Source organism: Poecilia latipinna, unplaced genomic scaffold (genome assembly GCF_001443285.1).
Source record: "Poecilia latipinna isolate Pla-1442-1.1 unplaced genomic scaffold, P_latipinna-1.0 Scaffold1829, whole genome shotgun sequence".
In the NCBI taxonomy this organism is placed as follows: Eukaryota; Metazoa; Chordata; class Actinopteri; order Cyprinodontiformes; family Poeciliidae; genus Poecilia; species Poecilia latipinna.
In genome coordinates, this window is record NW_015114445.1 from 161924 (window position 1) to 188674 (window position 26751).

Consider the following 26751-nt stretch of genomic DNA (forward strand, 5'->3'; position numbering starts at 1 on the left):
GTGCGTTCAAAAGGACGTGGGACCGCCAGTTTAAATCTGAAAGATCGCCTCCAATCCAGCAGATTTGCGCGCGCTTCTCTCCCTCCTGCCGAAGTCCAAGTCTGGTCCGGTTTAGAGGCAGCGCTGCGGCTAATCTGGCAGTAATCGTCGGGGTCGGCGCAGTGACGTCTGGATCTGCCTCGAAGCCGAGCGACTGGCAGCAACCGAATAACAACGCTTGGCGCTGGGGATGCTTTCTCGACTTTCCCAGTCTGCCAAGCTCGCTCATTAAAACCTCTGTCGCAGCTGATTTCTCCCCACTAATGGCCTGTAATACAGTGGTGAGAGATTTTCCTTCAGGTTTGCTGCCATTTTGCATCATCTTCAAAGATGCAGCAGTGGAGAGGGAAAAAAAAAGAAAAAAGAAAGCTTCTATGAAATGGAGGTGCTGTGAATGTTGTCTCTTGGTGAGCAGCTGTAAACGCTTCAGATGTTTAATGGTAAACAGGATGCAAATTCTCACTTCCTGACATTGTGTCTGGTCTCATAGGAAACGGTAAATACAAACAAAGACATTGGTGATTAAAAAGCCAGGCCGCTCCTGTCAGTTCCAAGCTTGAGGATTTCTCAGTAGACGGAGAAGATGCGCCATCACAGAGCGTTTATCTGCTCTGCAAGCAGCAGGTAGCGCTGATACGTTTGATAAATGCCAGCGGCCTGGCTGTTGACCCGGCCGCCGTCGCATCCTGTGAGAGCGCCGCTGATGATTAGAGAACCTGAGCGTGACCCCCGGCGCGGGAACGGCAAAGACGGGGAGAGTTAGGGATCAGTAGCTGCGTTTCCATTTACCAGAGAATTCCACAAAGTATGAAAATACATTTGCTTAACAGAAATCAATTTTGGAAAAAAGTTGAGATTCGCACATGTTGAGTCTGTAGCTCATTTGTAAAATCGCAAATCACAGGCGACAATTTCCCCAAGTACAAGCGGCTTCTCGCTCCCACGCCTAAATAAGACGCAGACGTCTTCTCTGATTGGCTGATAGATTAGCGCCAGTGTCATGGCTTAAACTTTACCTTAAAATTGCCCAAATTGAAATCACGAAAATAAGTTAGCTTAATGGAAACATGCCATTTACGAAAAATCTCACGGTTTTTGATAAAAGGCTTTTGCGCGAGGATGAGGTGGTTTTTCAGCGGTAGTGAACTTAACGTATTTCACACGAGCAACGGAAACACTTTTTTCCCGCATCACACGAGTCACGTGACCAACAGCCAGATACTACTGGCGGAAACGACAAAGACGACAGGAAGTGGTAGGAAGAAGATGGTTTGTGTTTGTTTTCTTGTAGAGCTCACAGCGTCGTACCGCTCATGGAAAGTTGTCATTTGAACATGTTGAATCCAGAGCTCTTCTGTAAAATCAAAAGTGACCCCAAAAAGCCGCACATTTGCTATGGAAACGCAGCTCGTGTTTCCATTACGAATGTGCGCAAATCTACAAAACGCAGATGGAGCAGAACCGTTGAATGCCACTCGCTTTGGGTGGCAGATTTTTAAAAATTAAAGGAAATGTTGTTTTATGTTTTACAACAGAGCCACAGAGATATGTGTGGAGAACGACAGGTACATAAAGGTAAGATCATGCACAAATTTTAACCAGAAAAGAGAGGTTAGCCAAAAAAACAAAACAAAAAAAAAATCATTAAAATGAGAAAAAAACATGAACAAATATTAAATATTATATTTTTCTTGCAGTTATATTGCTGAATTGATTAAAACATAATTAATACCTTTAATTAGTTATAATCAAAGTTTAAAACATGAGCTTCGATGTTGGATTTTGGATTCGTACGTCCGATCGTGTGAGAATCTGCTCCTGGACGCCCGAGAGCCCCAGGAGAGACCGAAATCCCCACAACAGTCCTGCGGTCTCGCTAATTGGCGAGCAACGCCGGTCCGGGCTTTGATTAATCTTAAATCTTAATGAGTTCACTCAGAGCTGCTGTGATATTCCAACTGAGGAGGTAAAATACACTCGCGATTCCCTTCGTTTCATCCCCGCGGTTGCATCAGAGGAGACCTGGAACTTTCGGCCCAGTGAACCCGCCGAGGAATCAAAGAGAATACCAGAGATGTGTTTAATAATTTATTTGCATATGATTATCGTAAAAATACTGAAAGAAGAAATGCTTATTTTTATTCTAGTTTTCTCACATTTTCTTTTTTTTTATTTTTATTTTTTTACAATCTAGTACACCTTTAACTGCACAGGAAAACTCTGCCCCAACAGACACGTTTTCTTCTTTCACGGCGAGATTCTCTTTAGCTTCAGATACGGACAGACTAAGGATGTCCCGATCCGATCCCAGGTATTGGTTTAGGCTTTTTTTTTTTTAATTGCTATTGGCATTTCATTTTAGCTCTAGCTAGCTGTGCAGTTGTTTCTTTTGTAAACATATTTCCTCCATGGAAATCATAATAGACGCCACACGTGTCACAAATCTACACTTCCTGAATGTCTTAGTATTTTTTTTTCACCCCAACTAATGAAGTTCACAGTGATAGAGACTGTATTGGCCGCTGCAGCTCCTGGTCTATCAGTCATATGTTGATAGTCATATGATTTAGATTGTTTCCAAATGTCCCAAAAGCAGGAGAACGACTTCTTTCAAGTTTTATCTGCAACCAGTTAACTAGAAATGCAATAAAATATCACTCAGAGCTGCTGTGATATTCCGACTGAGGAGGTAAAACACACTCGCCAAATAATCAAAAAACCTTTCTTTTTAATAAACCAGAGTAAGCATGCTAATGCTAAGCTAGTAGGCTAGTAAGTAACTCTTTGTTTCGAGTCAGATCATAGAAACAATGAAGCTGCACAAGTTTCCACTAGGCAGGATCTGACGACATTTTCAGTTTGATAAACTTCAGGATAAAAAGTAATTTAACTTTATGAAGTCTAAAAATTGATGCAGAAATGTACAATGTCCTTATTCAAAGCAGCTTCTTCTGTCGGAATAATGTAACATTACACAGTTACAACAACGTTAGCTATAGCATTTATTATTTTAATTTCAGTATATATCGACTTAATGCAAAAATTGATTAAAATTCACTAAATTTAGGTCTAGTCCACATGTAGCCAGATATCTGGGGGAAAAAAAGTACAATTTTGTTTTAGCCTTTCAACCACACAAAAACTCAGTTTAATCACCAAGAACAATTATTTAATAAAACTCTGATCAAAGTGCAGATTTGAGGAAACTGTGTGTTTGCATGTGTGAACAAAGGAAAACAGAGACTTAGGGACTCACAAATTAGTCTGGGACAAATAATGTGCCAACATATCCGCTTTGACAAGATTCCCAATCGACATTGTCTTGTGTTTAATTAACTTTATATTCTAACACATTGTTTAAAAGTAGTTAAACCTTTTTATCTGTCAACACAAATGAGCCTCTTGGTGCCATGTTTAATTCCTGACAGGAAGTTGTTTGTTTTGAAGCAATCTGATTGACTGGCATAGGTTTTAGCCTTGTGCCACACTGCCCCCTATGGGTTTGGCATGTTTACAAAAACGCTCAAGGGAGGATTTGTGTGGGTTCATGTGGATGAAAACTTTTCTGAAAACGATCCCGAGTGCAAAACTTTATAAAACAATATGAGGAATCGTTCAGTTGAGGCGTTTTCCGAAACGACTCGGATCGGTTTCGGGACATCCCTGGTAATGACCGTCAAATTCCCTCATCCGTTGCTTTATGAAAACATAACAAGCAGATAAGTGAGGGCCCTGCAAAGGGCCAAAGTCAGGTCGGATAGCTGTAACTGCTCAGTGGTTTGGTCTAATACAAACATGGTGTTATATACAGGCAGTTGGTTTAGATAGAAACTGCACTGACAGCTGGCGCTCCGAGGAAAACACTGATTAGGAAGAAACGAAACAATGGCTGATTTGTTCTGCAGTTTTTTTTTCTACCTCTGAGTCAGTTTTACGTTCCTGCTAATCTGCGATTTTTTTTTCTGAGTAAAATCTGCAGCTCTGCTTGGGGCAGGAAGAAGCCCGACATCGATCCTGACACAGTCTGCTCAGTGATTTTAAAGATAATTAGCCTGTCTGAGTCAAACGTCTCCTTAATTCACTCGTTCACGTCTGTCTGGTTTCTTACCATGTGGAAGAAAACAAAAAAAACAAAAAAACAAGCTTTGTAATAAAAAAGTTAAGCCCAAGTAAAAAAAAAAAAAAAAAAAAAAAATAGCAGTATCAGGTAATAACTTAGCATTCAAAAGATGCCACCGAAGCAACAGCGAATGTGGAACTTGGTAAGTACGTTTCTCATGACGGAGTTTCCACTTTGGCATGCACATGACCGCGTCCCGCACAGTGTCAGCTACGTCTCGCCTCCAACGCGGAGAGACGCGGGGGGTTCGGGAGAGGGTGAAGACTCGGATGCTTTGTACAGGTTCGTAAAACACGGATCTCCCAGTACGTTTCTGTGGAAGACGGTATTTAAGAGGAAGAGGATGAAAAGTTCCTTTTTTTTTTTTTTTTCTCATCGCCAAAATTAACTTTAAGGAACCTATTTGGTTGGGATTAAACATACAAAAGAAATAAAGGAAAGAACAAAACAAATGGTCGAGCAGATTGATACGGAGGTCAAGCTGTGTTGAAGGTTGGGTTTGCTTCATCTTGGCACTGTTGCGTCATTTAGACGTTTGTTTGCGAGCTCACCTTTCCTCGGTGAGACGGCAAGCAGGAAATGCTGATTCCCAACCAGCGGAAAGAAACAGGAAAATAAAAAAACACATGCAGGCATGCAAACACAACCTGAGAGGGTCCATTAAGAAGTTTGGCTTCATGTCAACAGTCACAAATCCACAAGTGTCAAGTAATGAACACACACACCGCAATGGGAAGTTGTCTTTATACAGACATTAAATCTCCAGTGGGAAGGAAGTCTTCGAACCGGTCCGCTTTCATTGCCTTCATCTTTTATTCTCCGCCCTCTTTTTTTTGTTGTTGTTGTATTTTTAGACTTTGTACATCAGATTCTCCTCGTCAGAGTTCATAGGTAGTTTTTTTTTTCTTTCTTTAATCTCCTAATGTATGCGTTGCAGCAGTTCACACTCTGATGGGAAGAGTCTGGCTCATCTGTTGCCGGATGATTTCCTGACTGTCTTCCGGACTCTTCCTGTTGTGTCCCGGCAGTGTTCCTCCCAGCCGCAGCAGATCCCTGCCAAGACAAACGGCACACAGGTCAGCATCGAGTTCTCAGACGCCAAAGCTGCCGCGAGTCCGAGTCTTGGGTCTAACCCATCTTTGTGTCGGAGGAGCTCCATTCTGCAGAGTTCCTCACTCTCAGATCCTACGATTGCAAATAATAAAATACGACATCATGGGAATAAACCGTAAAACGTGCTGATCTGAAGCCTCGTCTGCTGTAAGCAGCTCCACAGCCAGGCCAGAATCTATTCATCACGTTTTCAGTTTTTAATAAAACTTCAACATATTTCTTGGCTATCTTTGGGACACCAGCGGCCGAGTGTCCTTTGTTCCCCGGCCAGTGTCCTTGTTTTTAAGGCCCGTGTGGCTGGAGATGCTGAAGCAGATAGCGCCGCATCTCATATCCCCTCTCTGCATCCCCTTTATCTGACCGCGGCATCGTCCAGCAGCCAATGGCGACGCAGACGCTCTTTAAATCATCGCTCTGACAACATGATTCTTCTCCTCTCCCCATCTATCACTCGCCGCCGCCGCATACAGATGAGGCCATAAATTAATCATTGGCATGTCATCGGCACACAGCCACAGCGGAACATGCAGACGCACGAGCAACACAACGCAAATAGGAGCGCGCGCGTTCTCCTTCTTTCCGCCCGTCGCGTTCGCCGGGCGCGCCCTCCCCTGATGCATTAAAAAGCTCATTAGCAACCTAATTAAACACATTCCTCTCTTTTAGCTTCTCCTCAATCTCCCTTATTACTCACACTTCATCACCTCCTGCTTTTCCACATCAGCACCCCGTGTGCCGCTTTCTGTCCTATCACCTACATTCCAGCATCCAGCCAAGTGGAAGGGGAATTAAAGCGAGGTCAGCCATTACATTTCCACACACAATTAGCTTCGCTGAGCCCAAATCCTGGCAGAGGAAATGCCCTCGGGGGACTCCATGTTAGAGTGAAAACTGGGAGCCAAGGAGCCGGTACCCGCACCTGGAAACTGAACGTGTGAATCCTCCTGTATGCGTCTCTCTTTCTGTCTGCCTGTCAGCCAGCCAGCCCGGCGGCATAGACAGTGCTGAAGATCCGCGTTTGATTCATTATACATCACCAGCCGATCCGGTGTTCTGAGCACCCGCTAAGAACACCGCTAATGTTGTTGACTTGAATTCCAGGCTAACAAAATTCAGAACAAACACGTCAGCATGCCGGAGCGTTCCAAGTCGGCAAAAAGTCAGAAGGAGAAAGCTGGAAAAAAAAAAAAAAAAAAAAAAAACACCTGGGGGCGAGCACAGCTACCTACGACATCACATCTCCACTTCCACCGAGAAGTGTCAGAGACTCAGAGGCAGACATCCGTCTGGCAGCAAAAAGGCCCTTCAGCGCAAAGAGGCATCCTATCGAGTCAACACGGAGTATAAAACAAAGCAAAGCCAACGAGCACGCACCTTGTTGTGCTTCTCTTCAGGCCAGACATTTTTTTTTTTTCTGTGACATCTTATTCCAGCAACCCAGAGGCGCAGCGCTGCCCGTCTCCGCAGCAGCAATCTTTATCTTGCGCTGAGCACCAGTCATATACAATACCGAAGACAATTTCACACGAGGAAGAAGGAAAATGCATTACTGCTTTATTTTCTGCTTTCGTCATGGAATAACCTCCAGACCATTTTGAGTGCTGATGGAGTGAAAAAAAGAAAAAGAGGACAGTGATTGTTTTTTATTTTGTGCCAAACTTTGCCCACAGTAGCAAAGTTGCCTCCATTTACAAACACGTTGCCTTTTATTTTAAAGTGACGACCGTCAGAGCAGACAGATGATTAAGAACCTCCAGACGGACATCCATTTGGGAAAATGTCAGATTTTAAAAAGCATTTTGAAACAAATGCTTCACTAAAAGTCAATGCATGGACACACATGGTTCAAACACCTTCATACAATGTATAAAGGTTGGTAGTATAGATGTTAGAAGCATTAAATAAAGCGGCAGGATGTAAGTTCCATAAAAAATAGTTTTTCACTTGTTTAAACTGTCACCATGTCGTGAAAGATAATCCATGAAAAGATCGAACTCCTTCACCTCCTACCTGAGCTGCTGTTACTGTCTGGAGAAAAACAACCAATCTGAGCCAAAAGGTGGGTCATAGCGCTGTCAGTCATCCTCATGTACTCGTTGCTAAATGTGTGGATAGCAGAGAAAACATCTTACCGTTACAGGAGAATTGTTTATCTGGCGTCATTTGGTGTCTATGCTAACTAGCCTTAGCATTCACAACATGCTATGCTAGCAAGCAGAATATTCTTATTCAGGGAGCAAGGCGAGGAGAAAGGAGGATGAGCAGTGCCACACGTAGAGGTGATTGACAGCGCTAAGACCCGCCTCCTATTTGTGATTGCTTGTTTCTAGTTGGCACTGGGAGAAAACAGAGGAACTTTTATTTTTACTGATTATATTGTCACGACATAGCGACATTTTCAATAAATTTCTAAAAAAAAAAAAAAAAGTTAGCAAAATTTACCACAATAGTATAATATCACAGCAAAAAAAAATGTAGAAAAATCCAAACTTTAGTTCAGTACAATTATAAAGTGGAGTGAAATCTATTGCTGGCATCTCTGTTTAAATGTTTTGCTTCAGGCAGTAGGAGACCATTCTTCTGGTCCTTGGGCATTTCACAGATCTCTGCTCCAGAATCATGGGAACTTGGATGACCTTGGAGGAGCATTGATTCTGAGTCTGAAGGAGCGCTCGGTGTTCTGTTTTGGACCAGATCGAGCTACGCAGTATGTTGAATCACAACACACATCACCGTTTCCAATCGTGCAACAATGCAGTCACAAAGGGCTGAATAATATCTCCAGTATCATTTATTCAAACTCTGTATCAATAATAACATCTATCAACTGATATAGATTTCAGTAAATCTGAAGAGGAGAAGTTCAGACGTCGCGATGATGGGGGAACAAAAGCATAGAGAGAAAAATGCGAGTTATTCACGATCGATGTCATTACTGCAATTTTCAACTCTATGATTGTTTCTTCATGCTATCCTAATATTGTGCACACAAAGTTCATCCCCAACAATGATCCATTTTCAGTTTACTGGCAGAGTTCATTAGATTTTTTTTTAAAATCTCCTCTGGTAAGAGTTTATGATGCTCTGCATTCCAATAAGGATCCCTGGGTTTTTGCAGGAGAAACATTCCCACAACATTACAGGTCTTCCCCCGCAGAAAACAGGAAGTGCTTTTTTTTTTTTTTTTTTTTTTGTAAAACATTTTTGGCATCTATCCCAAGCAAGTAGGAGATCAGCGATTGGTTAATATTACATAAGAATCTTCAAAGGTCTGAAAATGAACCACTTTTAGCTCTGCTGTAGGAGAGGGCTGACTGACAGAGCCGCCAACCAGGTCACATCTGTACCAGCACCATTAACAGTAACTCTACTGTCAAGAACTTGGTATAAAATAGGTTGCTATATTTTGATACTTTTTGGACAAAAAACAAACAAACAAACAAAAAAAACAGGATTAGCCAAAATTGGAATCTAATGGTTCCCCAAGTTGATCACTCTACTGGTGAGCTTTGGATATTTTTTTTATTACCTTCCTTTAAATCCTGTTCAGTGCGTTGATGGGAACATGAATATGGGTTCTTCTCCAGTCTAATAGCCAACAACAACCCCAAAAAAAGAACCCATCCTAGCACACAAACTTTTTATTGAAAAACTAGAGCTTTGTTTCCACTAAGCAATTTTTTTTTTTTTTTCGGAATTCCGATTTGTGCAATTTTAAGGCCAATGGAAACACAGCTAGCAGATCATGGAGTTGCTCTGAACACCAGTGCTGTTGGGCGTCGACCTGAGTGGCTCTGGTCCAATCAAACTTACATGTCTGACTCACCCTGAGTAGCTGCTGGTCACCACCTTGAGGCTCGCGGCGTTGCGGAGCAGCTTGTCCAGGGTGCTGACGATGCGCGAGAACTTAGGCCTCAGGTTTCTCTCCTTCATCCAGCACTCCAGCATGAGCTGGTGCAGCACCATGGGACAGTCCATGGGTGGGGGCAGCCGGTAGTCCTGCTCTACTGCCGTCATTACCTGACAGAAGGAAAACCACTCATAAGTACAATAATTTTAAGCTAAATGGCATAAACATTGTATGTTCAAGGTCCACTAAATTCAAAACATAGAGACTGGTTAAGTGTTTATTTGAACTGGAGCAGTTTGTTACTCTGAACATCATTGAGCATCCTCTGAAGGCGCACAATTAAATATTAATAGACAAGAACATTTAAAATGAGCACCTGAGCAATACACATGATTTCCACACTGAGACAAAGTTCAGTTTATTTTTGATTAGATAAAAATCTCTGTTCTTCTGCACGAACTGTAGTTTTTGAGTCATTTTGATGAAGTGGCATCACCTGCCTGGACCATCGACTTGCTCTTAGAATACAGATGATGCGGCGCTGACATGACGTCTCCAAGGCACATGATAAATCTGTATTATTTTTAAAAGGCAATTAATTCTAACGCCAACAAAAAAAAAGTGAAAAGTCGTGGACTGAGTCTATGTATCGGCTGTGAAGGGAAAGTGTGACGATGCGTAGCTCTGCATTTCACACAGAGACTCTGATTTTTGTTTAAAGCCTCTTGGGGACTGATAATGCACTGAAAAGAAGGGGAAATGAACTGAACTGAAAAGAAAAGTAAAGCCAAGTCTCACCAGGATATCAATGCAGTTTTTGTGTCCCTGTCGTCCCCGAGAAGATCAATAATTCAAAACAGGAGAACAGCAAATCTACCTTAAACATAAGCATCTTTGTTTATCCTCTTCAGCCTGTGATCTGATTCAGGGGATTTTGTATCTACTGTGCATTTGGCATCAACCTTTGAAGGGGAATTTTCTGCTGACTAAATGTATGCAAGTTTCACAGGTGAGACTGAACACAAGAAGCAGAAGAAGAAGAAGAAGAAGAAGAAGAAGCCACAATACAAGAAAAGCCACGAAGAAACAAAGTCACAACATAAAGGCTCAACACGAGAAACCACAACACAAGAAAGCCACAAAAAAAACAACAAAAAGACACAAGTAGCCACAACACAACAAAAAGCTACAATACAAGTTATGCTAAAACTGAAGGTATGCTAAACCTAAATTTTAGTGTAAAACAGAATTTATGAACAATTTCAAAGTATAACTTGCGTTGTGGCTCTTGCGTTTTGCCAACCCTTCCAGGCCACCGTCCTTGATAGCATTGTGGTACTTTGAAATCTAAGTAATAAGTGAGGAGCTACTTAATTTAAAGTCTGAGAACCACCAATCCATAACCTATCATTTCTTTTACAGTCTTAGGGGTGTCAAACAAAGCATTTCAACTTGAAAAAAACAAACTCCCCATTCCTTAGCTACAAGCTAAAATAAACCCCATCATGTTCAACCATGTAGTTCTGACTAACCACATAAAGACTCTGTTTAGTGTCTGTTGGCGTTCTAGTAAGATAATCGCCACTTTCTGTATTATGTCCTGCGTTTGACAGCTGCTCAGTTTGTGCTGTCAAATATTCCATCCTTCCTTTCAGCGTCTCTGCCAAACTCTAAAAAAACTAATCCCAAATGCTGTCACTTCAGAACTGCTGTGACTGACGTGGAAAACAATAAGTGAAGGAAGAGCACGTTGGCTCATTGATTAGATTTCGCCTAGCAACTGCATTTACCTCCATAAGCTCTGTATGGGCTTCCAGCTCCCCGCAACAATAAAAAAACTGGCATTTGGGAACAATAAAGCAGTTCTGCTGCGCTCCTCTCCTCCCGCTGCTTGTCCTTTGATTTTGTGTCGTGCCTCCAGCCGGCGAGTACCTCTGTTTATATCTCGTATTTGTTGACTCTGTTGCTTATTGAGCAACGGCTGTGGCACAAAGGCTACGGGGAACAATGGAGAGCCTCTGCTTTGATGCTTTTCATTACTGCGTTAGGGTTTTGTTGTGAAAGTTATACATACATTAATGCCATTTTTCATTTTGGTTGCCTCTTTTTTTTTTTTTTTCCCTTGCTTTATTGGTATCAGTGTTACACGTCTCGTTTTTGAAGCGCGATACAGAGCCGGTAGTCCTCGGAGAGTTGCGTGGAGGTGTACAGTACGCACCGCTTCGGCACTTTGCTCAGCGAGGAGGAACCCAGAGATTTCTGTTTTCTTTCCTACAAAGCTCGGTGCTGCAGCTCCAGTGTCTGTGCAGAGCAGATAGCCGACAGGTAACAAGGCCCGTAAAAAAAAAAAGCCTTTCCTGAGAATGCCTTTGTGAGTGTGAGGAGGGGAGGCTTTGCAGTATGGATTTGTAGGGTGTGTGCCGGGCTTGAGCTGTAAATAAGGTGGTAAAAAAGAAGGTAGAACACAGGCACACAGCTGCACCAGCATCTGCAGAGAGGAGATAAAGACTCAAGAACAGAGCCGGGGTCCAATGTGTCACTCTGGAAATCAAAGCCACAGCTGCTCAGAGGAACTCCCAGCCGGCCCCCGCTAAACTTTAGTCGCAAAACTCTTTGCAAAGGGATCTGCGGCGCAGGTGCGTGTGTGTCGGGGAGGCGGCGCGGCCAACTCACGTCCTGGTTGCTCATGTCCCAGTAAGGCCTCTCTCCGTAGGACACCACCTCCCACATGACGATGCCGTAGCTCCACACGTCGCTGGCCGAGGTGAACTTCCTGAAGGCGATGGCTTCTGGCGCCGTCCACCGAATGGGAATCTTTCCTCCCTGCTCACACACACAAACACACACACAAACACACACACACACACATTGCTACTATAGAATACACGGCAATCCAGAAACAATAGAGAAGCACAGACACACAGTGCCCCGCAAGTTTTCACACACCACTAACTTCTCTGTATTTTGTTATAACTGTGGTGACAACTTTGTACTTTGACTTGTTTACTGGAAAAAGGAGCTTATGGACGGGTATTTTTGAGACATGTTTTTATCATCTTGACCTTTGGTTGAACTGTTGTGTTGAAAGGTCACGGATGCGAAATCAGACATGATCCAGACTGTATCGTCGTTTTATGTACGCTGATGTTTGACATGGTAAGTTCTGTAAGGGAAGTGTGATTTTGTGTACGTGACTATAAAATGCGACGTATGTACTTGTTTCTTCACTCCCGTCTTCTCCGAGGTTTAAAGGTTTAAACTTTGTTGATCCTTGAATGAAATATCCTGAAGACAAATGAGCGTTTCTCTGTATGACTGATTCAATGTTTCTACATTTTAATAAGAGGACACAACCAAAAATCTCAAAGAAGGAAATCATTAGGAAATGAGGGACAAATTATTTACGTTTCAACATTTTTTTTTTACCAATACCAATTTATATTCTGCCCCTATACTCTTGGTCCACATGTAACTGTATATCTGGGAAAATGAAGACATCTTATGTGTTTTTTCATTCATCCACACAAACACTTCGATTAGTATCACTAAACATGATTACATATTTGATGAGATTTGAGAAATCTCTATTTGTGTTTGCGAGTGTACATGTGAAAACAGAGCAGAGATTAGAGTCAGCAACAAGTAATGCACCAATATGTCCACATATTTACTCTGTGATTCCCAATCAACATCATCTTGTGTTTTATGAACTTTATATTCTAATACTCTATTTCCATACCTATTCACACAAATGAATGTCCTGGCACCGTGTTTAATTTGTAGGAGGAAATATTGGTTATATTGAAGCAATTTGATTGGCTGGCATAGGTTTCAGCTGTGTGCTACACTGCCCCCTATGGTTTTGGCATGTTAAACAACGCCCATGGACGTATTTGTACGAGTTTATGTGGATAAAAACTTTACTGGAATGTTTTTATAGAAGAACTGGCTACGTGTGTACATTATTGCCACAACACGAGTTTCCTTTCAGAAGTGTGTGTAATTTCTTCTATGTACAAATACATTTATACATTGGTGAACCAATCACTGACACCAAGTAACACAGCAGACTAGTCAGGGATCAAACTGTGGAGAAGTTTAAAGCAGTTCCATCTGTCATCTGAAAGCAGAGAGAGCATGGCACATCTGCAAACCAAACAAGACATGGCCGACCACCTGAGCTGGCAAACCAGGCATTAATTAGAGAAGCAGCCAACAGGTTCATGGTAATTATAGAGGAGCTGCAGAGATCCACAGCTCAGCTGGACCGATCTGCCAACAGCTAACAGGATGTTATCCCTCATGATAGTCCTTTAGACTCGGTTCAGTTGGCGACCAAAATTGCAACATTTGTTACATTTCTACTGCTGTGTTTCTCTTTCATTGTGTCAAACAACCAAACCATTTGAAAAACCTGTTCCCCTCCTTGCCTGTGGTGGCGCTGTGCCAAAGAACCAGAGTTTGACTTTGCATTCACAGCTCCCCAAGAGAACCGGACTTTCTAGGCAAACGAACTGGAGTTTGATTAAAGTGCCACAACACTAGAATCTAGACGTTTTTAGATATCAGAACCAGTACCAATATTTATATCAGATTGGTGTGTCTCTAGTCAAAAAAACGTAAAAACCAGTTTCCTTCTACTTCACAACTATGAGCCACTTTGCCTCAGTATGTGACATAAAATCTAAAACAAACGACTTTTAGAAACGGTAAGAGTTAGACTAAAGAAAACATTAATCTGACTGACCAGGGAGCTCGTGTACGTGGGGTCAGCAGACGTGTCGTCCAGGAAACGTGAGAGGCCAAAGTCGGAGACCTTGCAGACCAGGTTGCTGTTGACCAGGATGTTCCGTGCGGCGAGGTCTCGGTGCACGTAGTTCATGTCTGACAGGTACTTCATCCCGGCGGCGATGCCGCGCAGCATCCCGACCAGCTGCGTCATGGTGAAGCGCCCGTCGTTGAGCTGCAGATAGGAGCCAGAGAGATTCAGGACGGGCGGCGAGGAAGAGAGAGGATGTGATGATTATGGAAATGTAGGAGGAGTATAAGAGATATGGACAACACCGGAGGGGAGCCGATCAGTCACTGACGCCACACAAACATGACATCTGTCATGATGCGTCGCAGCTGCTGCTGACGCTCACTGACAGCTGACCTTTTCACACACGCTGCCCAATTAGTAGATTAATTACACACTTTATTGCTGCACCGAAGCCGCTTGTGTCTAATACCGCTTTGACAAAAACAACATAAAACAAACTGACAGGCCGCTCGCAGACACACGGCTGCTACCGAGGCGGATTTCTCATTCACATCAAAACAACAACACATTAAAGCGAAACCGCCTTCCAATTGCATCTTGCACCAAAAAGTCCTTGATTTGCAGCTTCTTTATTTATTTATTTGCCCTCCTTTTTGCTAACCATTAAAGAAGCATGAAACAAATCTTAAGATTGTGGGGCTTTCAGGGTTCATTTCACAATTCTCCACATTAGTGAAGCATGTCACAAAGTGGAGATTAGAATAAATGATTGGTCCGACCTGTGAAGACTCGTGACCCCCTGACGATCGGAGAGCCGGAGAGAATCGATGGAACATCAATAGACAATTAAAAAAAAAAAAAAAAACGGGGAGAAGTTTCTTCTCTCATGACCTGAATATCTAATAAAACTGGGTAGAGAAACTGGAGAAAATACTATGCTGCATAATCGTTGCCTCCTTTGACTCGACTGTGAGAAAAGCAGGAACGCATGCACAGATGTGACATGGCAGAAACGGTAAACACGCTCGCTTTGTAGTCTGCACACTCCGGTGAAGTTCGACAGGCGAACGGGCTGGGATGGATGGATGTATAAACAGCCATGATTCACTGCAGGCCTTCAGAAAGTCCTGTGTATGCATGTGTGTTATTTCAGGCCGCATGTGAAGGTTCTGCATGCGCACATGTCCTGAAAGCTCAGAAAGTAGGTCTTCTGGGAAGCAAGAGCTGAGAATTTCCCGTGAGTGACTGACTCGGACAGTAAATAAATGTGTGTGTGGTTGTTAACGCAGTAGTTTCCTCATTAGAGTAGAACCCCGAGTTCCCCTGAGTCGCCGGCTGAGTGACACTGGCAGGAGAGAGGCGAGCAGGGAGCAGGCAGGAGGTTTTTCTGTTATTTATGTGATAGCTGACTGAAGCTGCGTTTCCATTATGAATGTGAGGAAAATTTTGTCAATATTCCGCTAACGTAGAAAAAAAAACAACTTCACATGGAGCTACAACTACTGACTGTAATTTCCAAGAACAAGTTTTCAAATAAAGACGTGGTAATAAGCAGAATGATACCCATTTGAATAAAACATTTACATTGTCCAACGGTTTCAGGTTAGCTTTTCTTCTTCCCTTTGCTGTTCTCTTTAGCTAGCATCACAGCAGATCACCCTAATCTGCTGTCATACAAAGCATCTGCACTAATCCATCACTTCATCCATGAACCTTCTGTGGACTGGGGGTGTGGTTTGAAACGGGTCCAGATTTACAACACCTGAACACCTCCCAGCATGCTGTTCCTGTGTTTTAAAGTCCTTCTTATAGGACAGAATCTCCAACTCCTTCCACTGTAGCTCAAAGACTTTAAAATACTTCTGCTAGTTTATAAATCACTGAAGGGCTTAGCACCAAAATACATCCAAAACCTGTTGTTCTATCAACTGGGGTCTCCTGGTTGTGGTCTACTCTACACCGCCCAGAACCAAACATGGAGAAGAAGCATTCAGCTTCTCTGAACCACAAATCTGGAAAAAAAAAACACCTTCCAGAAATCTGACTTCCTTTAAATCTAGGCTAAAAACCTCTCCTGTTTAGAGTTGCCCTTGATTAGTAGTAAAAGCACACACTGTTTTAATGATGTAGCTTATTAAATCAATAGTTTGAGTTTTTTGAAAAAGGACATAAGCAATTAAAATGTTACCTATAATGTATAACTATTGACGTTCTCATAAAGTATAAATCCAGATTAGTTGGTATCTGAGTGAAGCTATCAGGGTGAAAAACTAATGGGGACTTTAACGTCTTAAAAACAAAGTTACCTGTCATCATGTTTGTAATTGGGTTGTTAATTACACAGAAGCTGATGATGTTTTACACAGTTAGCAGCGTGCCACTAATGATCTTTCTGTGTCAACATGTGAAGCTTCCCTGGTCACAGTAAATACATAACCAGTAAAACAGAACATAACATTTTATGAAGTTAAAACTTTAATCACTATCAGCTTTTGTTGTTTTTTTCCTCCTTTTGTTTGGACCACTTCACTTAATGTCACAGTTATTGTAACCATTACGTGAACAGCATAAATGATTCACCTCTTTGTAGGAGTTTTAGAAAGAGTAGGAAGTTTTAAAGGGACAGAGGCCAAAGACGTTAAATTACAAAGTAAAATCGCTTTTGTCATATTTCAGATATATAGAGTTTTTAAAGCCACTGAAGGATACAGTTGATTGTGCTATAATCAAAGGCAGTATGTGTCAGGAATAGACCTAATACCCAATACTGAATGTAAGGCCAAACATAAACATCACATTTATGAGACTGGAGTTGTTTTAAGAGACTTCAAACTCCAGTCCTCGAGGGCTGCTGTCCTGCAACTTCGTGATGCGTCCCAATTCCCAACACACCTAAATCAAAGAAGCAAATTATCTCTTCTTGCACTGAAATTCTATAGAGTCCTACTAAAGGTAATTATGTGATTCAGGTGTGTTGACAGAGAGGTGCATCTAAAAGCTGCAGGAGGCCAGCCATGGAGGCCTGGAGTCTGACACCTGTCCTCTACGGCAAGCTGTTAGCTTCAGCCTGTGGGACCAACTAATGACAACAGGTGTTATCTGCTGCAGGTAGAATATGAGCTGCTTTTAACAGAAACACACTATGAACTGTATCTTTACAGCAACAATATTATTATTTTATTACTATTACAAATGCGCTCAAAACTTTGTCAGTATTCCTGTCGAAAAAACACAACCAGAATTTTACAATTGCGTCATTTCTAATAAGACATGCGATTAAAAATGATGAATAAGTTTGTTCACATGGTGTCGTTACAAAACATACTGTTCCATCTTCCTCCTACCACTTCCTGTCATCTTCTTCATCATTTCCTCCAGAAGTAACATCTGGGTGTTCACATGACTCATGTGATGTGAAAGGAGTGTTTCACATCACATCTGTATTTCAATACAGAAGAAAAACCTCCTCACCCAGGAACAAATTTTTTTTTATTGAAAAGCATGAAGTTTTGGGGGTTTTTTCCCCCAAATTGGCATGTTTTCATTAAGCAAATTTATTTTCGTAATTCAAACCATATGGTCAATGGAAATGGTGTGTTAAAAGTTGCATTTCTAGTGTGTGCTGGTTATTTGTACTTTCATATTTAACAACATAAATAATCTAACTTTTACATGGAAATGTGTCATTTTTTTGTTGAATGAACTGAGCTGAATGAGTAAAAAACAACAACAAAAAAAAACAAAACAAAAACAAAGCTAGGTAAAAATATAATGGTAAAATAAATAAAACTAAATTACTTTTGAAAGCGTTTCACTTTTGGTAGCCTTTGTTTTAGACATCGTACAGCTACAACCTCACTTTCTGATTGTCTTCATAAATGAAAACATTTCCTATTTGGGTTGTAAGAGCCACAGGTTGCTCACCTCTGCACCTCACCGGATGTGTAAGTGTGTAATACGATGAACCTAAATCAAAATTAGAACCATAAGAATCAATATGCAAAGTTAATTTAGCAGCAGCAGGGCTGAATTGAAAAAAAAAAATGAAAAAAATGTTTAACTGGTATTTATGTTGTTCAGTGGATGTAGCTCCAGTGATTACTGACAGGAACAGTCATGTTACACTAATTTCCACAGAGCGTGCTGTGCTTGGGCACACTTCTTTTTCGTCTTACAGAAGAACGACTAACAATGGCACAATTTCAAACCAATGATATGAAACAGAGCAGCAACTCGGAGAGATAGAGACGAGTTTTACTTTCTCACTCAGCCTAAAACCTATTTCAGTCTAACGACGGGGGCATTGACAGTCCAAATAAAACTTACAAAGTAGCCTAATTATCTGAGGAAGTTGTGTTTACCACAAACAGCGGCCCCAGCGCAGTCAGCAGGATACAGTTTAATACATTGTTACAGTGCTGCTGGGTAGGATGGTTTGGTAGTTACTTAAGCCCGAGTTCATCCTGAACCTCAGAGCTCAGAGGGAAACCAGTGGATGTAGGGAAGAGTTCAGTCAGGTGGTTTCACCCACCAACACCACCCATTAAACTGCACTATTTCTACTGCATGAAATGAGCCTCCAACTCCAACTTCATGACGATTTCACTGTTTTTTTTTTTTTTTTTTTTGTTTGTTTGGGATTTTTTACAATGAAGATAGTTTACAAAAACCAGTAATTAGTTCTACATCCATCTAAATTTATAGTGGCAAAGAAGGGTCATAAAAATGAAAAAAAAAAAAAAAAAAAAAAAAAAAAACTACGCCACAACAAAAAAGCACAACTTCAACCAGATGAGCCACACTGGTAATTATGCTAAACTTGCTAACATAGCGGTTCGTTTTAGCATAGCTTTTATTTTTCTAGTTGTGGCTTTTGCATTTTGCTAAGTCCTTCCAGGCGACTGTATAAATGAACTACAAGAGGATAAATCAAAATGGAATTACATACGATAAAAAGATGGTTCTATTTTACATAGATACATTTTTTTTTTTTAAATAGAAAAATTCTAAAGTACTTTTTGATCAAAAATGTCTGACTATGCTAACAAAAATCTAACATTTAGGAGCTTATCAAAAAAGCGTAGAAAAATAACTGTGTTCACAAACAGGATAAAGGTTTCATAAAGCTTGCGGTGAGTTTTAAAGAATATCTGTTCAATATGGAGTTATAGAGCTCCACTTTTTCAACTAGTGATTGTCGAATGTTGTCTAAATTCATCAAAAAACGGTTCATAAGCCTTCTTTGCTAACTTTAGCATCATTAGCGGTTAACAGTTAGCCTATCACAATGTTCTTACACTGCTTAGAAATCACTCATCTTCTCTGTCACAGTCTCTTTTTACTGCGCACCCAAAATGTTGACACACAGACAACATAATAATGTTATCACCCCGCTCAGCAAGCTTTTTATTAGTCGACTCTGTGACTGTGTGCATCTCAAGAGCTACGTCCCTTATTACTTCAAATACAGCCAGGGTGTCAAATTTAAAGCTTCAAAAGACACAATTTACTTTGATGATAGAATATAATGAGATTGCAATATTGCAAGACCTTGTTATATACCTATTGTGCAGTGTCAACACCAAAAATCAGTCAAGACATACATCTCAAATTAATGTTTTTTTTTCTGTGAAATAGTAAAGAACAATCCTCCCTACCCAGCAACGTCAACCAAGTTCTCTCTAAGCAAGTTGGGTGCAAAAATAAGAGCTATGATTTTCAGCAAAAGAGCTGTGACTGACAATTCTGTCAGACAGACGACACTTTAAGAGCCACATAAAGACAGTTAGAAAGTCGGCCTTCTATCGCCCGAAGAACATTTCCAGAATTAGAGAACAAATGTCTCAACATCTCATCCATCCGTTTATCTTTAGTCGCATTGATTACTGCAGTTGAGTTAGTTGCTTTCAACCCATAATCACTGGAACATGGACCAACATATTTGATGGTTTTGATGATGGTACTCGACAAAATGTAATGTTTGTTACTGGGTTCTCAATTGGTGTCTGTTTGATGTTTTTATGTCTTTATTTTTGCGATTTTATGATGAAAAGCACTCTGAACCGCCTTATTGCTGAAATGTGCCATGCAAATAAACTTGATTGATTGACTTTATAACTTAGAGTCACTACAAAGTATGGAGAAAGCTGCAACTGTAGAAAATGAAAGAGATTTTGCTGACGCAGTACTCCTTGTTGCTCTAACAGGAGAGGAGAAGCGGCTCTCGTTGGGATTAAAAATACTGCAGTTTGGCCATAAAGTGTGAATCATTTCGCAGCATTTACACTGAGAAACGAGAACGTAATCGTCACCCAAAAGTCAGATGATGTTTGTAACATTCACAGATATGTAATAAACAAAGCCTGACAGATGTGTGCAATGGGAGCATACACCACAGCCCAGGCACCACCTTGTTTTTTCAATCCTTCATTCCTGAATTTGACATATCTATATGTGTATGTGTTTTTACCTTCAGGCAGATTCAGAGTTAAGAACAAATTGCTCATTTCAATAAAGCACATGCATGGAATATATATGAAAGCATGATGCAATTTTGCAGCACTAGGCATAAGTGGGCATAGTAGTAATTAAATAAATGACCACTCTGACCACGAGATGGTGGTAACATGCCTGCATTACACTTCTCGGTATGTATCTAATATGCATGAACAGGCGTCTTGGCTGGGCTCCTGGATCTGTTATCGATTCAGAGGGAAAACGATTGTCCTTATTTCCACTTAAGACCATAAAATATTCATATGATTAAAGTATTTTAAAATGATTTACTGAATTAGGAGGCGGACATGAAATCCCTGGGTGGAAACATGCTTTTATTTGTGAGCAAATGGAATGGAACCCAATGAAATGGAAATAAATCAAAACAAGCTGGAAGATGTCAAGACTCCTGAATCTCCAGAACACCCCTGACCCAAGCTGCTGATAGCTAAAGCAGTTATCACGCCAAGCAACATGAGACAAAACTAGCATGAAGCAGCCTCATTTCCCCCCAGTTTCACAGAGTAGACATGTTCAAAGTTCAGCCATGCAGGAAAACGAGCGTTATTGAATGTAAATGACATGTAATAGCCCCCACGCAGCTGGAAATGTACCTTGTGACATCTCATTTCTCATCCTGCCTTTGTTCAACATTTTGCGTAGGCGGTTTGGTGTGTACAGACAACTCTGATCGATAATGTATTCAGTGGTTGTACGGGGACTCTCTAACACACCAAAGCAAACTTATCCAAAAGTCTGCGTGTGACAAGTTATCCAGCAGGAGCTTGTGCCGCGAAGAGGCTGTCAGCATCACTCAGCCGCGTCAAGCAAAGACACAATGCCTGTCTTCAAGCTTTCTATTACACGTTTAATGTCTATCACTCAGCAAGCGAGCGCCTCAGGCTGTTTTACACGCAGTAAAACATTCCAATAACCCAAAGGTGCTGTGGCTGACTGTCTGCGTGTGTGTTCCTTTCGGCTTTGATGCGAGCAGAAAGTAATCTTCCCCGTCAGAGGTGCCGCAATTTGCAACTCCCAGCATGCTCACCCTCAGGAAGGAATCCAGCGCGCCGTTTTCCATAAATTCAGTGATGATGAGGACAGGGCAGCTCCGTGTCAGGACACCCTCCAGCCGAATTACGTTGGGGTGGTCGAACTGACCCATGATGGAGGCCTCGGCGAGGAAGTCTCGCCTCTGGCGCTCGGTGTAGCCCGCCTTGAGAGTCTTGATCGCCACCACCATCTCCCGGCGGCCGGCCTGCTTGAGGCGGCCGCGGCACACTTCGCCAAATTCACCTGCAGCAAGAGAACAAAGTGGCGGGAGGGAGGGAGGGTGATGTGGGGAGGGGGTTGAGTGAGCAGAGGGAAGGTGTCGGGAAAGAGGGAGTTGGGGGGAAATGCAGGAAGAGGGAGAGTTACTGGTCGGATTTGGGTGTGAAGGAGCTGACTTGAAAGAGTTGAGGGTCGGCTTCAACTGTGGGACACGTTTAGAAAAAAAGAAGAGGAAATCTTAGGGTTGTGGAGGGGGGATTCAAGGATCAAAGATGTTGGGGAGAGAGGGGGTGACTGGTATCGGTCGAGGGTGCAACCTGGGTGTGTTGCAGGGAGACAGAGGATGGGCGAAGTACTTGAGGGTTTTGCATCTAGTGCCTAGCAAGTATGTTTACAGGGAAGTAAGAGAGAGAGAAAGAAAGAAAGAAAACATAGGGATGCATGAAAGTTGGGTGAGCAGGACCAGACTCATCAGGACAAAACATGCTGCTGGAGAGAAATAAAAAGAGAAAAGAAAACAATCTAGAAGGGGGAAAAGTAACAGTCATGTCAGTACTTTCCAGCTTTCAAGGGCACTGTGAATGCTATCCCTTTTTCTCCCAGAGAGGACTTATTCCTCCGAGGCTCTGAGGAATAACAAACTAAAGCCGTCTCTTTCTCCTCCCGAACAAAAGCGGCTGCTGCGCTTACCTGCACCAATTACTTCTTCGATTTTCACACAAGAGATGTCTATCTCTTTGGCAAACTCGTGAACCGCATCGTTGGGGTCCTCATAGGTGAAGGGGTCAATGTACACCTTGACCCCTGGAGAAACTAGGAGGAAAAACAAGAAAGAAAGATCAGAGCCTTGCATGTGTACCGGATAATTGGAGGCGGAACATTGAGAGTGATCGCTGAAAACACAACTGTGGTCAGATTTGAAGTTAAATAAATAAAGTTGATTTCTATATTAGCATTTTGGAGTGAATAGTGTAATGTACTTTGTGAATTTTTATAACGGCTTCTCATTTTTATGTCTGAAACTCTACAAGGTTCCTTATTGACAGGCTAAAGGTAAAATCCAATGAAAGCTGCATTGAGCAATTTTTTTTATTTATTTATTTTTTTTTGGCTTAAAGGTTTACTTCGTGACATAAACCCATTTTCTTAGCATTTTTGTCCTGGAATAAAACTGCCAGCCAATAGGATTTCCGTATCATCATGTTATCAGCACAGGTGGAGTTTTGAAAGAATCCGGGTGAAATCACATGTTCAATAGAATCACTTTTGTTCTTGAGTTACCTCCCCAAAAAACAGTTCCTGTGTTAAAGCATTTCGCTAAAATTGCATTATAGAAACTCCTGGCATGAATAACCTAAAGAATGTTTTTTATTTTGGACCAACCGGAACTTAATGATCAGCAAACAAGGCTTAAACAAACATATCCAGAAATATATTCCCGGAATATATTTGTAATGGAAATGCAGCGTTTGACACTGTTTGAAACCAAGTCTTTTTGGGAACACCCTAAGATACAGACTTTCTACAAAGGTGTGAAGGCACATATGTGCAGAATGCACGACTACAGGATTTGTTGCATGGGAAGACAACAAATAATGGCAGAACTTCCAATAAGAATGAGCACTTGTTTTATCAGAGACTGGTTAATGTTTTTTGTAAGTGAGGCGGAAGCCAATGTTCGAAAGCACATATGCGTTTCGACGACATGCCAAAATCACAGTGCCATCTAGTGGCCTGGCATAACAACTACAGTGGATTGAAGGTGCTTCTTTGGCAGTGCTGTCTAAATGTGGAACTTTTCCCCAATGAACGCATGAAAATACCAGCAGTTTCCACACAGCAGTGGCCAAAGCAGCAATTTTTGAACAACGGCCTTTGACAACAAGGGAACAAGTAGAAGGACGAGCAGTCAAAATGAATTTCCCTGATTGATCCTTGTGACTGTTGGGAGATTGACAAAATCAAATGCAATGCAATGCTCAATGCAGAAAAGATGAGCGTTTCCATTAGCCCCATGTTGTGACAACAGTGAAACATCTTGATTCGGTCCATGTGTGTGGTTGCTTCTTATCATGTGGTTTTACTTCAGCCCAAGAACAAAAAGTGGAACGAAAACATCCTCCAAGAATGTCGTCTTCCTACAATCCAGGAACAACTTGAACACCATGATCTGTTGATTTGCCAGCATGCGGGAGAGCAGCGCGTTATGGAGCATAAGTGAAAACAAAAGATCAGATTGTTAAAATGTTGTGGTAATGACCAAGAAATTCTCCAGATCCGAGAGGAGCTGAGGCCAGAAAACTCATCAACTCCAAACACTCCAAGTTAAGAAAGGGTCACCATCAGTCTGGATTTCACCTACAAGTTGATTCCCAGCCTCTCTGTATGAATTGTGGAAAAATCACATTTCTGACATACATGAATTTCAAAACCTTTAAACTTATGAAATATTTCAGTGGTTTACATCGCAGAATATGTGCTGAAAAATCTAAAAATATAAGTACAACACAATGGTCACACAACAAAATGTTGGATTTTTTTTTTCAGAATTGCTGCAAGGTTTTAAAAACCATCAGTGACTCCTCATACTTGAAATTGGCGAACTGCTGCCATTCGTCAAACAGTGGCAATTGAATTCAGTTTATGCAGCACAAATTCAAAACAGTGTAAATCTGTAGAAAATTTGGGAAGAAATTCCATCAAATCTATTGATACAGACATATGCCAAGTCAGTTACACATATTTCAAATACTTCATTGTTATCAAGATTAGTTCATTAATCTAAATGGTTAAAAGTTTCCATCTAAGGAAACTCAGATTGCATCTAGTCGCTGACTTGCAGCGTTCACTCCTCCTGGACCAACATGTAGCGACAGCAGGCTGTTGCACGCATTGTTGCTTTGGGTATGAATGGTGCTATTTAAATAAACCTGCCATGGCCTGCCTCACATTAAGAGGCCAACATCACTAGTGACAACTTCTCAATGTGGTCACTGAATGCAACACCAGAGCTAACTAATAGAAATAGGTCATTTTTATGGGTTTCATTGTAAAACTGCACAGTCAAAAATGAACAGAAAATGAAGGGGGTTTAATTTTTTAAAGTCATAAATTCACCATGTCATTTATAATTGTCAGTGACAAACTGTATTGTAGTTAGCATGCTAACTTCAAACTAATATACAGTTAGCATGCTAACTTCAACTAAATATGCAGTTAGCATGCTAACTTCGAACTAAATGTACAGTTAGCATGCTAAATGTGTAAATATTTATCCCTATAAATTTAGCTCCATAAATATTTAGTGTGCAGGCTAACTATTTCGTTCTTAGCTAGCTAAATTGTTTTACAAATAATTATTTAGCTTGTGGATTAAATATTTAGAACTGCGACATATAAAAATGCATGAACAACATTGTGAAAATATAACTTTGTACCTCCATTTTTTTTCCCGCTAAATAACCCAAATTATTGCTCTTCATTATTGATTGCATAACTTTACAGTCAGCACTCCATAATTTTCAAATCACAATTTGCAGTTTATTGGTCATTCTCATATTTTTAATCCTTTGTTTTGGTTGTAAACATTAATCTGAACAAATTATAGTGTTTAGTTGATAACTAAACTAGGGGGTAGTTTGTTCAATTTGGCACAGTTGAGGAAAAATCAGAAAAACAATTAAGGCAAAAAAAGAAAAAAAATCAAACAGCAACAATGGAAATGCAGAGGCTGTGTGCATGCTAAAATCTCCTCAGAAATAATGCAGATCAATAAAAACCATTGTTTCACTCTTTGACTTATTTCTTCTTCTCCCAATAATCAATAACCCTCCGGCAGCACATGCATCTAACTCTCTGCTTCATCTGCGAGGTCTGACTTCCTCCGAGCTAACAGGAACATGTCTTCTTTGACTCAAAACAGGTGATTGGATAATTGACCAAATCAGTTGGTTAACTGTACTGGCATGACTACAGCAGCAGAGAGGAGAAGGACACAGAAACTCACTGTACTGCTGCAGTTTCTCGGTGTACTCCAGCTCCGACCCGCTGCGCTGCTTCCTGTAAACAACAAGCACATGAGCAGAGTCACATTCACACAATCAGCTGCGGCTCTTTCCCAGGCGCGGCGAAATCGAGCTAATAAACCGCTCCGACATCAGCCGGGAAGCCAGGCCGAGGAAGAGCGCCGCTGCTTTCTTTTCCTTGGAGCTTAAGAGGCAAGAGTTGCATGGAAGCGCACACCCTTTGAATTCATCTGAAAATTTAATGAGCCTCTTTGTTCAAAGTCTAATTAACACGGCGAAACATGTAGTTCGTGTTGTCAGGGATGGAAAAGGGGAAAAAAATCAAACACTTACTTAAGGCAGACAACAGCGATAACCACCAAGGCAACGACGACCACCAGACCGGCCAAGACTGAGCCTATGATGAGAGTCAGCTGGTCCTGCACCGACTTCTGGGGGTCACCTGGATTGTAAAACACATACGAATAAATACCAGCAGACGGATTAAAGAGCAGCTGGAGCTGGATGTGTAATGGATACCAATTAAGTCGGTCATAAAAGCTATTAAGCCTGAACCTTCATTAGGAAAAGCTATGGCAGCAGACCATCAAGGACAGACAGCAGAGGGAGGGAGGAAAGCGCTCGTACTGTGCAGGTTGGTGCTGAAGTCCATGGGGTTGCTGTAGCGACCGTACCCGGCCACGGTGCGGGCCCTGACCTGCACCACGTAGGGCGTGGCCGCCCGCAGGCCCTCCACATTGACCGAGCTGTGCTGGGACGTGACGGTGTGAGCCATCGCCTGGCCCTGACCGGAAACAACAAAGAAACATCAAAAGCTGAATGTAACTTTTTATTAAAAATATTATTTTTTTTACATTTTTGTTGAACCAGTCACTATGTCGTGACTGCATGGTATGAAGAAAACATGAGCTCCTCTCCTTTCTCCCAGAGCTTACTGGAAGCAGCCAATCAGAGCCAGGAGGCGTGGCTTAGTGCAGTCAATCATGGCCATGCTCATGCCACTCTGCCTCCCTCTCTCCTCACTTTATGCTACGATGAAGTTAACAGTCTGTCATAAATGCTAATGCTAGTTACC

At 41.6% G+C, this 26751-nt stretch overlaps 1 protein-coding gene across 1 annotated transcript; it reads right to left on the bottom strand.

Annotated features, from left to right (window-relative positions):
• Positions 1-2509: 2509 nt before the first annotated feature.
• On the bottom strand, positions 2510-26455 carry LOC106934586 (ephrin type-B receptor 3). The gene is made up of 9 exons (XM_015014575.1): positions 26304-26455; positions 26010-26118; positions 25658-25710; positions 22342-22464; positions 21428-21675; positions 13870-14085; positions 11796-11945; positions 9099-9292; positions 2510-5212 (listed from the first exon to the last, which is right to left on the bottom strand). Exons 1-9 carry the CDS (start codon positions 26449-26451, stop codon positions 5101-5103), a joined length of 1353 nt encoding a protein of 450 aa, XP_014870061.1. The 5' UTR covers positions 26452-26455; the 3' UTR covers positions 2510-5100.
• Between the last annotated feature and the right edge of the window lie 296 nt (positions 26456-26751).